At 34.7% G+C, this 13,626-nt stretch overlaps 1 protein-coding gene across 4 annotated transcripts in view; it reads right to left on the bottom strand.

Annotated features, from left to right (window-relative positions):
• Window positions 1-13,626, bottom strand: part of GDAP2 (ganglioside induced differentiation associated protein 2) — a 68,742-nt gene that overhangs the window by 35,792 nt on the left and 19,324 nt on the right. For 3 of the 4 annotated variants that reach the window (XM_074188562.1, XM_074188560.1, XM_074188561.1), the window contains exons 9-12: window positions 10,782-10,858; window positions 6,086-6,162; window positions 4,499-4,638; window positions 1,744-1,798 (exon numbers count right to left, since the gene is read on the bottom strand). In XM_074188562.1, the coding sequence (XP_074044663.1) occupies window positions 1,744-1,798; window positions 4,499-4,638; window positions 6,086-6,162; window positions 10,782-10,858 (349 nt within the window). The other variant, XM_074188563.1, reaches the window with a different exon arrangement.

The raw sequence follows: 13,626 nt of genomic DNA on the forward strand, positions 1-13,626 counted from the left end.
CAAAAGTTGTTTACTCTCATCATCAAAGAAGTTTGGTGCAAAATACAAACTGAAATTGGGGCCTAAAGCTCTAAAGATGATGGATTCTTCTGAGTGCTCTGATTTGTGGATAATGCAGTATTCATCAAGTCCTACACCATGGCAGAGACTTCTAAAAAAAGAGTCAGAATCAGAAGAAAAATAAAAAAGTAGAAGTCTGACTTCAATAAATGTTTCTGAAGTACAGGGTTAGATTTCTAAAAGTATAGATAATTCCAGTTTAGTGGATTAAATAAATCTAAGAGTTGACTGGTTCTCTGCTATTACAATATTTTTCAATATTGCATGGTATTGCAATTGACAGTTGACAAATAAGTACCTGAATGTTTGTGAGTGAAAATCAAGTAAAGACATTGTGTTTTTCATATTACGAACCTAAAACTGGAAATAATATCTCTAGTAAAACTTACAGATTTACAAAGGCCTTAAGATACATCATTTAATTCCTGTGTGAGATAGATGATATTATCCTCATTTTATAATAAGAAATCCCAGGCTCATAAATATTAATGACCTGATATTAACTGAACCTTCCCCCCAAATCATTTCTATGATATAGTAATAACATAGTCTACATTGTATAATGCACGCAGAGCAATGGGAGAAATTAACATTATATATGCTATAATATTACATAGCACATAAGATATGTACTATATAAATATTATAAAGGTAGTTTAATAAAATCTAATTTGAGAAAGAGGATACTACTTGTTGGACAAAGAAAATAGGAAATCTGAGATTCAGATTCCTTTCTGTAAATAAAAATACATATATATATATTTTTTTTAAACACAAATACACAAAGTAATTAAATAAAATGTAGTTGGGAAAAGACGATACTTCCTTCCAAATGTGTGTTCATGTAAATAAACATACATGCACATGCACAGGCATGTATGTATATAAATGTGTGCACACATATGTATTTCATACCGGTACAAAAAATACCACTGCATCTGTGTGTGTGCGCATCATACATATACACATATATGTATACATACACATACCTGGATGTGTATACTTCCATATCTACCCAATTATATAAAAGCTCTTTGCAAACAAGGACTCTTTCATTCATTGTACTTAACAACCCATGATATTGCTCCTAGAAGAAAGTTATGTACTTAATCCATGCTTGTTGATGGACTATTGACTTACCCAGGGTCACAGAATTACTAAGTGTAAGAAGTGAATTTATTTATTTATTTTTTGGGGTTTTTTTATGTTTTTGCAAGGCAAATGGGGTTAAGTGGCTTGCCTAAGGCCACACAGCTAGGTAAGAAGTGAATTTAAATGAGTCTTCCTAACTCCAAGCTCACAATTCTATGGGCATTTTCACACTGCCTAACACTTGTCAGTGTCTACAATCTTGAAATTAATCTCACAAACTCTTATGTATTTCCAGATTCAGGTTCATGAGATGGAAAATAGAATGTCATTACTAGATTTTCACTAACAAATGCACAGGTACTCATATGGATGCCAACTGGTACACTATACAATAATGAAAAATAGAGTAATAAAACAAAAATTTACTTAAGAAGCAAAGGAAAACAAAGTGCTAATTACAATAGCAATAATGAGAAATTTTTCAGTGTTCAAAATAGGCAGTTGACATGCTTATTATTATTAATATGCCCAATTTAATCAATTGACAAATATATATATATATATATATATATGTATGGATGTATACTCCACCTTTGATCGAAATGTTGGATGGACAAAGTAAACTGCTTTCAAGTTCCTCTTGTATCTGATTTAAAAAGAGAAAAGGACCACTGAGTCAGATAAAAATGTTAACCATTTTTTTGAATATCTAAAGACATTTAAACACTGAAAGAAATGATTTTACATAGCTTTGGCTTATGTCATTGAGATTCAAGCCAAGGCTCTCAAAACTAATGATATGGAGGGATGTTTTCTGATTTTTTTCATGCCTCTTTTATAGTACAATATTAGATATAATTTCCAGCTGTTTTAGCCCCAACTTTGGATAGGACAAACTATACTGTGGAATCTACTGTTAAAAAAAAAAAATTAAACCCCGAAATAACACAGGCAAAAATGAAAAGATTGAGGAGAGAGAAAGAAGATAGGGGTGGGGGCTGCATGGATGTGTTTATTATTCACTAATCCTACAAGACCATCAAGTGTAGAGACTTTCCAGGCATCTGGGGCCTCTGTGGCATATTAAAGCTGAGGATATGCTAAGATACAAAGATGGCCAGGGGGCTTTAGTCACTTCACAGTAGTACAAGACCCAGAATTCAGGTTCATGAAGGTTTGTGACCAGCTCTTGGCTGCATCTGGATGTCTCCTTTTATTACTTCAGTTTAAATGCTTAGATCAAGATCAATAATAATCAAAAAACATTTATGAAGCTCCTACTCTGTGGTTTTTCACTGTGCTAAGAGCTGTGGAAACAAAGAGGCAAAAGACAACTCCTGCCTTTGAGGAGTTCACTGTTTAATGAGGGAGACAATATGCAAACAAATAGATTCAAACTATACAAGACAGTCAAGATATAATTAAGAGAGGGAAAGCACTAGAATTAAAAAGTGTTTGAGAAGGTCCCTTTGAGACTTCACTTGGGACTGAAAGGAAGCCAAGGAGGCCAGTAGAAGGAGACAAAGAGAGAGACAGTATTTGGAGACCTGGGGGGAAACCAGACCAAACACATGGAGCCAAGAGATAAAGTCTTAATTCATGGAAGAGCCAGGAGAGGTCAGTACCACTGGACTAAAGAGTACTTGTTGGGAAGTAAGGGCTAACAGAGCATAAAGTAGGAGGGTACTAGATTATGAAGGGTTATAAATGTCAAATAGAGCATTTTGTAGATATTCCTAAAAACAACAGGGAGACACTCTCTTTTTCTGAGTAGGGGTGTGATATGATTGTACCAACAATTTAGGAAATTCACTCTAATAGTTGGAGTATGGATTGGCATGGGGAGAAACTTGGGGCAGACAGACCCTCCTTTTTCAATAGTCTGTATTAATATTAAATATTAGTCTCTTCAGTTTCATAGATGAAATATTAGGTCTGAAACCAAGATGGAATGTCAGAAATTTGTAAGTTTTATACCTTTTCCTACTGGCATGCTTATGTTTTTTTCAAAGTAACTTAGTTTTTTGGTGTACATCTGCAAAATGGGTTGAAAATATTAAGAAAAGCACTTAATGTTATCTAAGCACTAATGGCATTCCTTATGTGATCTCATTAATGTGTAGACTCCCTCCAACAAGCAGATCTCAGTTCATTCATGCTAACTCAGCCTGTTCAGCTTTTTTTCACGTTCACCAGATCCCTACAGTAGATTACTATCTACTAAACATGCTAGTCACAATGTTAAGAGAAAACAAGGTACTAAACATGCTAGTCATGTTTAGTTCCTTGTTTTCTCTTAACATTGTGAAGCTCCCAATGGAGCACACAGTGTGTTCATTATTTATCATTTGCAGTTGCAATGTGACCAGATAATCTTTGTTGCTTCCAGATTCTGCACTTCAATGCGGCCATTTGTGGTCAGCTAACATGCAGAACTTTTTTTTTTATATATATAATCTAGGCCACAAAATGGATTATGTTTATCCCTTAAACTATTTACATTCACTCATCTCTTTCAGCAGATACCCCCAAGCACAGTCATATACTCTCTTCTACTTTACTTTGTCAGACACTAGTGAGAATGTTGTGACACCTCAAGAGTTGCAAGGGTTCCAATACCCTGCCAAGGCAGGAATCCTCTCTACAACAAGACTGCCCAGTGGTCACTTGCTTCACCATTTTGAGTGGTGGAGATATAGACTTGTTTCAAAGCAGGACTCTATTTTTTTCACAGTTCCATTGCATAAAATTTCCTCCATAAACTTAGTTAACAACATGTCTCCATGAAATCAGTATGGCTTGTTTGCATATAACTGTTTTCAATTTGTCTTCCCATTGTCTCTGCTCCTTGAGAGTAAGCAGCGACTTCAGTCTTTCATTGTAGCTACAGGGCTGAACACAGTTTAAAACAGGCACCCTGTAGGCACAAAATAAATACATATTCACCGACTAATGCCAGACATAAACAATTAATAAAAATTATACATGATTTCTAAATGTATTTTTAATTTTTAGTAAAAATTCTGAATTCTATTTCATACTGAGTTTATGTTGGGAAAAGGATCTCACGTTAAGGGAGGTTAATGCAGTCTATGAATATATACGTGTGTGTGTGTGTGTGTGTGTGTGTGTGTGTGTGTGTCCATAATCATACCAACATATATACAAATAAAGGTAGCTAGATCTACATTTATCTAATTCAAGAATATTTCTTTCTTATCACATGGAAGAAATAAAGTATTTTTTAAACTACAGAATAATATAAAAGATCATTTCATGAGAGAGAGAGAGAGAGAGGACCACTGTCCTACTATTCCTCCTTCATTAAAAACAAAATGAGACTAACTTGATATCAACGACATCATAGAGTTTCTTCAGGAAGTCAGAGTCCAGGTGATTGTACTCGCTAGTAAGTGTGTGAAAGTACACTAAGACATATTCTTTTACAGCAATGTGATCCATTACGTGGATAAAATATAAAAGAGCCTGAAAAAGATAGAAGGGGGAAATATAAAGGTCATTTTTGGAACAGTCTTTCATTTTTTCCTTAAAAATGTTTTTAATTATTATTTTACTTTTCCAATTATATATATATATAAAGATAGTTTTCAACCTTCATCTTCTTGAAAGCTTTTGAGTTGAACAGTCCATTTCAAACAATCCCATGTACTTAAAAGCCTTGAGGTATTACCTAATATGTATCTCCTGTCATCCAATCAAGTCAACAGGACTCAAGCTTACTTTTAAAGAATAAAAAACATTTTAATGTTTAACAACTCTCATATATATACTACCACAATGTACTTCTTTTAACTCTCTTATGGTGTTAAAATAACAATTCCACACATTTGAAAAGTTAACTAACTGGTCTCTAAACCATGTTTCTCTTATCTAAGCTAAATAGTTTTATTCTTGCTATTTTCCTCCAATGTATTATTTTCCTAATCCTTTACTATCTTTTAAACTTTCTACATTCTAGCAAGTGTCCATATGACTCTTATGTGACCAGTTCCTATCATAAAAGAATATACTGACATCCGCTCATTTCAGAGTTGGTTTTTACTTCCTATTTTCAATAAAGACATTGAAATCAACTTGACCCTGTAGATGCTGAGTTGATTTGAAGTCAAAGAGCTAAATTAAGACAAAAATTCCATCACAAACTGGATTAAATTTAAAAGACACTTGAAAATCTAAAATAAGTTCAAAGACAAGATAGGTGGGCACAGAATATATATATTCACTAAAGAAAAAGTCATTGAATTGGATACTGACTAGTTCTATTTATGCTGGCCTTTTGTAACAAGAGGAAAAAGTCAAAAAGCCAGCTTAGTATAGGGAAGCTAGACAGCTTTTAAATTCCTATTAACAGAGCAGAATATTGTATGTTGTCAGATATAAACATTGCATCAGCTATATTTGCTTCTATTTCAAAAAGGAGAATTTATTCTGGAGAGCATAGAAAAAGATTATTTTATGTAAAGATAAAATGCATCAATAACAATTTTAAAAGTTTCCATGAAATTGAGTTGTCAACTTATGTATTTAATTCTGAGTGAATTTTCATCAGAAATTCAAAATTATATATTTTAGATTATATGTCTAGTTAGTTCCCTTCTCTGAATGATCAAGAATTGGCCATGATCTGAATAGATGACAAAATTACAAACCAAATAAGAATCTAAAATAGATGTGTTATCTCATTTCAGTAACAAGTAGTTGCATTTTTATATATACAATAGCAAAGCTCTTTATATCAATTTTCAGTATAATGTCAAGTTGACATTTTTACACACACTAAGAACTTAGACTATTCTTCAGAGACAAACAAATCTGCCTTCTAAGTATTACAACTAATGAACACGTAATTTATGAGTATAGGTATATATTCTCCATAACATCACTTAAAAGGTAGGATTATTTTGTAGCTTACCTTGTCCATATCTATTAATGTCACAGGAATGTTTCTTCCCACCACCACCATCACTGTGCGACCACAATTATCTACACCTAAAAATGGGGAATATGCATTAACAACAACAGAAACAAGTTAATATTTATATAGGCCTTTAAAATTTGCAAGGCATTTTACATGTTAACTCACATCAATCCTATGAGGTGGGTCTATATATAACTTGCTTGTACACAGTTGTTTTTATGTTGTGTTACCCATGGGATTTTATGCTCCTTAAGAACAGGGATTGAACGTTGTCCTTGGAATCCTCAGCCCATTTTATACATGGGAAAACTGAGGATGAGAGCAAGCAATTCATTTGCCAGTATCACACAACTTGTATGTTCCAATGCTGTATTCTATCCACTCTGCCTCAAGAACTACCCCAGTAGCCTATTTTCAGCTCATTCTTGGGTTTAAGATGCATTTTTAGATGTGGAGGTGGTCCTGAGCTCCCAAAGGTCAGAGTAGCAGGACCCTAGTTTGCTCAAGTCTGACAGAAGCCAAGTTTGTTGTCCATGAGGTCAGACTCACTAAATCTTGAGATGCTCATCACCCACTTCAACATAATTCATTTTTTGGCCACTCACAAGGATCACCTATAATTTTTTGTTTTTTAGAAGGAGTGCAGTTGTGATCTGCATTTGATAGAAAGACTACCTTAAAGTCAAAGACTGCATTCCATCAACTGTTAATTGTATTTCCAGGTCGAATTCAAAAGTACGTAACTTAATGGACCCTCTTCATTCTAGTGATCCTCTTCCAATAATTTATATTCTTTAGACCAAAGTGTTTAGGAACCAAATTCATTAGGAAGAAAAGGGCTCAAACATCATGTCAAATATTACAGGATTTTTTGGACATTTAGATTGTTTATGTAATCATAGATTCTGAGTTGTAAGAGATCTCAGCAGTCATCTAGTCATTCATTTCCAAAGAATCCTTTCCTTATCATCTAAGTAGTCACGCAGCCTCTGAAGACCTCCAAGGAGAGGGCACCCACTAGTTCTCAAATCAATAATCTGCATTTTGGAATAGCTCTAATATTTAGGAAATTTTTCCTTATCTCAACCACAAATTTCCCTTGTTACAATTTACACCATTTTCTCTGGGTTCCTTCTTCTAGGGACAAACAAAATTCCTCTTCTTCACAATGAACATCCTCATTTCCTTTAACCAATCCTCACATGGTATGAACTTGATGTTCATATAAACCAGATTGCTCTCCTCTGAACATTCCCCAACATACCAATGTCCTAAATATGGGGGCACTCAGAAACAAAAAACAAACATTCCAGATCTGATCAGATAGGTCTGTGCATGGCAGAACATTCATCTTTACCCAAAGGTGGTTGTTTAGTCAAGTTCTACTCTTCATGACCTGTCCATCCATCAGGTTTTTTGGTAGATACTGCAGTGGTTGTCATTTCTTTCTCCAGCTCATTTTACAGATGAGGAAACTGAGACAAATAGTGATGTGCCCAAGGTCACACTGCTAGTAAGTGTCTGAGGCCAGATATGAACTCAGGAAAAAGCATCTTGCCGACTCCAGGCCTGGCTCTGGATCCACTGGACTACCTAGCTGCCCTTTATTTTAGACTTCTTATTTATTGCTACTAAATTCCATCTTACTAGAGCAGGTCCAAAGTTCTGGCCTGTCTATAATTTTTTGGATCTAGATTTTATCATATAGAGCATAAATATTCCCACCAGCTTCATGATGTCTGCAAGATTAACCAGCAGAAGGGGCAACTAGGTGGTGCAGTGGATGGAGTGCCAGCCCCGGAGTCAGGAGGACCTGAGTTCCAATCCAGCCTCAGACACTTAATAATTGCCTAGCTCTGTGACTTTGGGCAAGTCACTTTGCCTTGTAAAAAACAAAAGATTAACCAGCAGCCATGGATACTTTCATCCTGTCTAAAATGTGACACTGCTCCGAATTCCCTCAGACTCGCTGTGGCCTTTCAAGCCGCCATCAAACCATTATCCACCACTCTTTGCATTTAGGCAACTATTTCTAAACCTATCTTAATTGTATCATTTACACTCCCCATTTCTCTGTCTTCTCTACAAGAATAACATGAGACTCTTTCAAAGGCTTTGTTAAAATGTAGGGAAGCTTCATCTGTAGAAGTCCCCTGACTTACCAATTTAGTGACCCTGTTAAGTAAGAAATAAGTTCAATCTACTATAAACTGTTTTTGATGAATCTTTCCTGGATGTTTGTGATCAAAACTGTCTTTTCCAGATGATGATTATTTATGTCTTTAATAGTATGTACTTAAAATTTTACCAGGAATCAAAATTAATCTCTTGTCCTAAAGTCTGGAGACTTCTTTTTCCCATTCTACAATGTCTAAACATTGGCCCTCCAGCTTGTGGGCACCTCTTTTGTTCTCCATGGGCTTTCACAGACCAGTGACAATGGATGGAACTCATCTGGGTCAGGTGCTGAACTCCAAGGGAGAGCAGGGAGGACTCTCATTATTTCCCCACTTATCAGTCACTTTTGTTCTATTCTTTCCAATTCAAATCAGTCACCAAGGGAGAGAAAACAGAAACCAAACAAGAAGTACAGAGCACCCCGGGTGCCATAAGCCAAAGACATTCCTTGCATTTCTTGCTCTCTGAACTAAGTTTTATCTGCCTGTTATTTTAGTGAACTACTCTACCTTGCCCTGCCTCAATCTTCTGAACTTTTAAAATCTAAACTGGGGAAAAACAAAGTTGTGATGACTGGGGAGGTCCCCACCTGACAACACTGGTTTCTTCATCTCTATTCCTCTTATGCCTCACTGGAATTCTCTCTATGATCTCTATTCTGGTTTTCTGAAATATTCTGAATCAGACAGGGATTCTAAAGATAGACTTGAAGATCATCAGTGGTATTCTATTCAAAAGGACTACTCCAATATAACTTAGCAGTCTAAAATTCCTGTTTGTGACCTAAGAGAAGCTTAGTACTTTAAAGCAGATAATGTGATAATTATTAAATGCTGTTATCATCAAGGACAACCAAAAGTTATCAAGAAGGTAAAACAATGTTTTTCTGATTCTGCTTATCTTGCTTAGCATCAGTTCATGCAAACCTTCCAAGTTTTCCTAAATTTCCCTGAATTCTCATCCCTCCTGGTTTCTAACTTTTCTATCTCTTATACTTTATTTGTCTTCCTTAAGGATATGATTTCTCTCTCATCACATTTGATTGAAATCAATGTATACCATGGAAACAATGTAAAGACTAATAGAATGCCTTCTGTGGGGGGAGGGAAACAAGAATGGGGGAAATAATGTAAAATTGAAAATAAGTAAAATCTTTCTTAAAAAAAGGAAGGTAAAACAAAACAAGGATTGGAAGAATATAAAATCTGAATGATGCAAATGAATATACTTGAATATTAAAAAAACAAAAGTTACAATACATATAGAAAAATCTCAATCACAGAAAAGGTAAAAGAAAGAAAACTGAAAGTATTGTGATGGTAAAAATGTTTAATATTTTAAAAACAGAAGGGTCATAGAGTCATTGTATAAGAGAATTCTATAATATTTTTCAGAGGCCCCAGGGAGAAAATGTTTTGAATTTATTTATTTTTTTATTCAGGACCTGTATGTATGATGTAGGGAACTTCCAGTGAGGGAAAGTCATCCACCATTGCTCATCTGCATTATTCTCTACAACCTCTAGAATGTTTCTTGAGTTTTCAGCAAGTCTCATTCAAGTGGTGTAGCATATACAGGGCTGGGCTTAAAGTCAGAAGACCTGACCTCAGATACACATTATACACTGGCCTCAGGCAAGTCACTGACCCTGTTTCTTCAATTATAAAATGGGAATAACATCAGTAACCCCTTCCCATAGTTGTTGCAGGAATGAAATGCAATGTTCATAAAACACTTAGCACAATGTTCAGCACATTAGAGAAGCTATAAAAATGCTAGCTATGATGATGACAATGATGCCAAAGGCTGAATTAAAAAAGGAGTCCAGATGTTTTTCACTCCAAGGTTGACTATTTACTATACAATGCTACCTTTCATATCTCGAATAGTGTTCTATTTAAGGGCATTATTTTCCTTAAAAATAAGAAAAGTCACCAAAAATATGGATTGGTCCCAGATGGTAAATGTAAGCATTAAAAGGGAACTTTAATCTAACACCAATTTTCTTAGAAGAAACTAATGGCCAGAGAGGTCCAATAATGTATCCAACAACATAGAGCTTGTATGAAGCAGAACTGAGATTTGAATCTGCATCTTCTGACTTTAAATATTCTGCTCTTTTCAACTCCATCACAATTTCTAAAGACAGTGAGTCTTTTCTGTGTAGTATATTTGTTATCTTATTATTTATTTCATAAGAATCTGAGCATACAATGTAATCACAGACACAGGTACATATTTCCAAGCCCAAATCCTATGATTCTATGAATAAGAGAACAAACAAGAGAATCATATGGGGCTTAAGAGGGTAAATACTGGTACCACCAGTAACCACTGACTTGATTAAAGTACATTTTGCAGGTCAAATCTGATTTTAAGGTCAAAATGATAGAAAAAAAATTAAGCATAAGGTTTAAACACCATACGGAAAAACTGGAGGAAGTTCTGAAAAAAGTTACTCACATAACATGCATGACAGGATCTGAACAATTCACTGTAGAACTAATCTTACCTGTTTGATATAAGGCTTTTAAAGAAGCAATATCAGATAGATCTTCAGCTCTTGCTTGACATAGCCAGCGATTATAACTAGAGAAATAACAGATATATATTTCTGTTAGTTTGAAAATACCATTAAGAACACATACAAAATTTACAAATATTTCCCTTAAGCAAATACTTTCCCTTACATTGCAAAAACCTACTAATAAAATGTGTGTGTGTGTGTGTGTGTGTGTGTTTTCCTTGGGAAAAAACCCCCAAAACTCTGATGTTTCATTTAAAAGATTATGGTGTAAAATTATGGTATCAGAGGATTGGAGGAGGAAGAGATCTGACATGTCATATGTTCAACATTCTCATTTTACAAATGAGGAAATGAGTCAGAGAAGTGTGACTTTTATCCCAAGTCACAAAGGTTCAAACTTCAATCCAGGTCCTCTGACTACAATTACAACATTCCTCCCTCTCTACCAAAAGTAAGCATTCTATATAAAAGAAAAATGTTATAAGTCTTTTCAATAAGACTATGGAAAGTCAAGGAAATCCTATTTAATACCAGTGCTGTGTAACCTAGAACTAGAAATGTTAGGCATAATAATAAGACAAGAAAAAGAAACTGAGGGAATAAACAGAGGTAAGGAGAAAACAAAATTATCACTTTCTTCAGATAATATGATGGTATACTTAGAGAAAACATCAACTAAAATATTAATTGAAATAATAACTTCAGTAAAGTTGTGGAATATAAGTTAAATCCACACCAATTATCAGCATTCTTATATCATAATCAAGATTATCCAGAAAAAGAACTAGAAAAAAATCCCATTTAAAATGAATGCAGAAGCTTTAAAATATCTAGGAGTGTATTTTCCTAGAATCAAACAGGGATTATAAGAATTTACTATTTTTATGCAGAAATAAAGATAGACCTACGTTACTGGAGAAACAGTAACTGCTCATCTGTACGTTGAGCATTAAGTTTACAAGTAGTACCAATCTTTAACAAAAGATCATTTTTTTAAATGTGTGGTCCAATCTAGTCCTGTTTAAAAAAATATATTCTTGGGACAGCTAGGTTACAGTGGACAGAGCACCAGCCCTGGAGTCAGGAGGACCTGAGTCCAAATCTGGTCTCAGACACTAAAAAATTACCTAGTTGTGTGGCTTTGGGCAAGCCACTTAACCCCATTGCCTAGCAAAAACGAAAAAACATATATTCTTCTAAAAATATTACTGAGGGGCAGCTAGATGGTGCAGTGGATAGAGTATTGGCCTTAGAATTAGGAGGATGGCAGTTCCAATCCAGTCTCTGATACTTAGTAGCTATGTGACCTTGGGCAAGTCACTTAACTCTGACTGCCTCACATCCAGGACCATCTGCAGTCATCCAGATTCATATTTGGCCACTGGATCCAGATGGCTCTAGAGGAGAAAATGAGGCTGAAACTTAAAACAGCCACCTCCTGACTCAAATCCAACACATGTGCTTGTCAAAGCATCATGTCCCTTGTCTTCTTTGAGAATGAAGGACAAAAATCATTGCTGAGGATCCTTTTACTTCAGAGATGGTAAGTTTTTCATTTTAGGAAATCAGAAATTAGGAAATACACATATGAATATGCATACATGTATGGGTATGCATATATTTGTATGCACACAAACACATATACATACACACACACACATAAAATTGTATTAGGGATTTAGTTTGAGGTTTTGAAAAAAAATTGCTTAATGGACTAAAGAGAAAGGAAATTTTTTTAAAGCTACTAAAAAAACAGAGGAGGGAGCAGGAAGGGCAATGGAGAGATGTAGTCCAGGCACAAAAAGGTTAAACACTTCACTAGTAATAAAGTAAAAATGACCACATAGGAAATGTCTGATTAGGTAATGATAGAGACAATCCAAGTACTACTATAGTACCCCAGAAGATGAAAGGTCTAGAAAAAGATCTGAGAGGACCTGAGAAGAAGACCACAGCCTAGCTTCTGTCAATTCAACTCCACCAGACACTATACATAGAGACAGGAACTGGTAAAGAACTTTGAAGGGGGAGATGTGGATGAGCAGCGCTGAACACTATTTCTCAAAGTGATAGAAGGAATGATACTATTTACATTTATAATAATGCAATATTAGCTCATTTCTTCTAGTTGTTATGAGGCCACTGACAAAAAGTGAAAAATTAAAAGGTGGAGAAACAAAATGATTTTAAAATAAATTGCTTGCTAGGCTAAAGGTCTAGGGACAAGCTCTGGCTAAAGGATTGTTCCTCTGGCATGTTGCTAGGTTCTAAAGTGACAAATGATATAAACCAGAGCCATCAGGCTCTTGAACTGCCAAGAAGTGTCAACAGAAAGGAAAAATGATGGCATAAAATATATTTCAACCAAGATTCTAAAAATTCTATTATCAAGAAAAATGATTTCTACTTTGCTGATAGAGAAATTAAGTGCTGGGAAGTAACTAAATTTTGCCCCAAATCATGCACTTAATCAGTGGTATAAATGGATAAAACCTCTGAGAACTTAAGATTTATTCACTATGAATTTATAGATAACATGCCTAATTCTATCAGTTGTTGAAAAGAAATGTGCTTAGTAAAGTATTGTGGAGAAATACATATGATACATTACAAAGTGTGATTTGTGATGTTGTGAACTTAAATGTCATTAAGTTTAATAGGAGTGAAGCAAACCTATTACTTCCAGTCTTTGACAAAAGGATCATTTTTTTTTGTGAGGCCCAATCTAGTTCTGTTAATGATAAAATACATTCATTTCTTCTAAGAATATTACTATTCAAAAATCCATTTAATTAAGAGATAGAAAAATGTAAGATTTAGAAAATATTTG

This window comes from Macrotis lagotis, chromosome 5, assembly GCF_037893015.1.
Source record: "Macrotis lagotis isolate mMagLag1 chromosome 5, bilby.v1.9.chrom.fasta, whole genome shotgun sequence".
Lineage (NCBI taxonomy): Eukaryota > Metazoa > Chordata > Mammalia > Peramelemorphia > Peramelidae > Macrotis > Macrotis lagotis.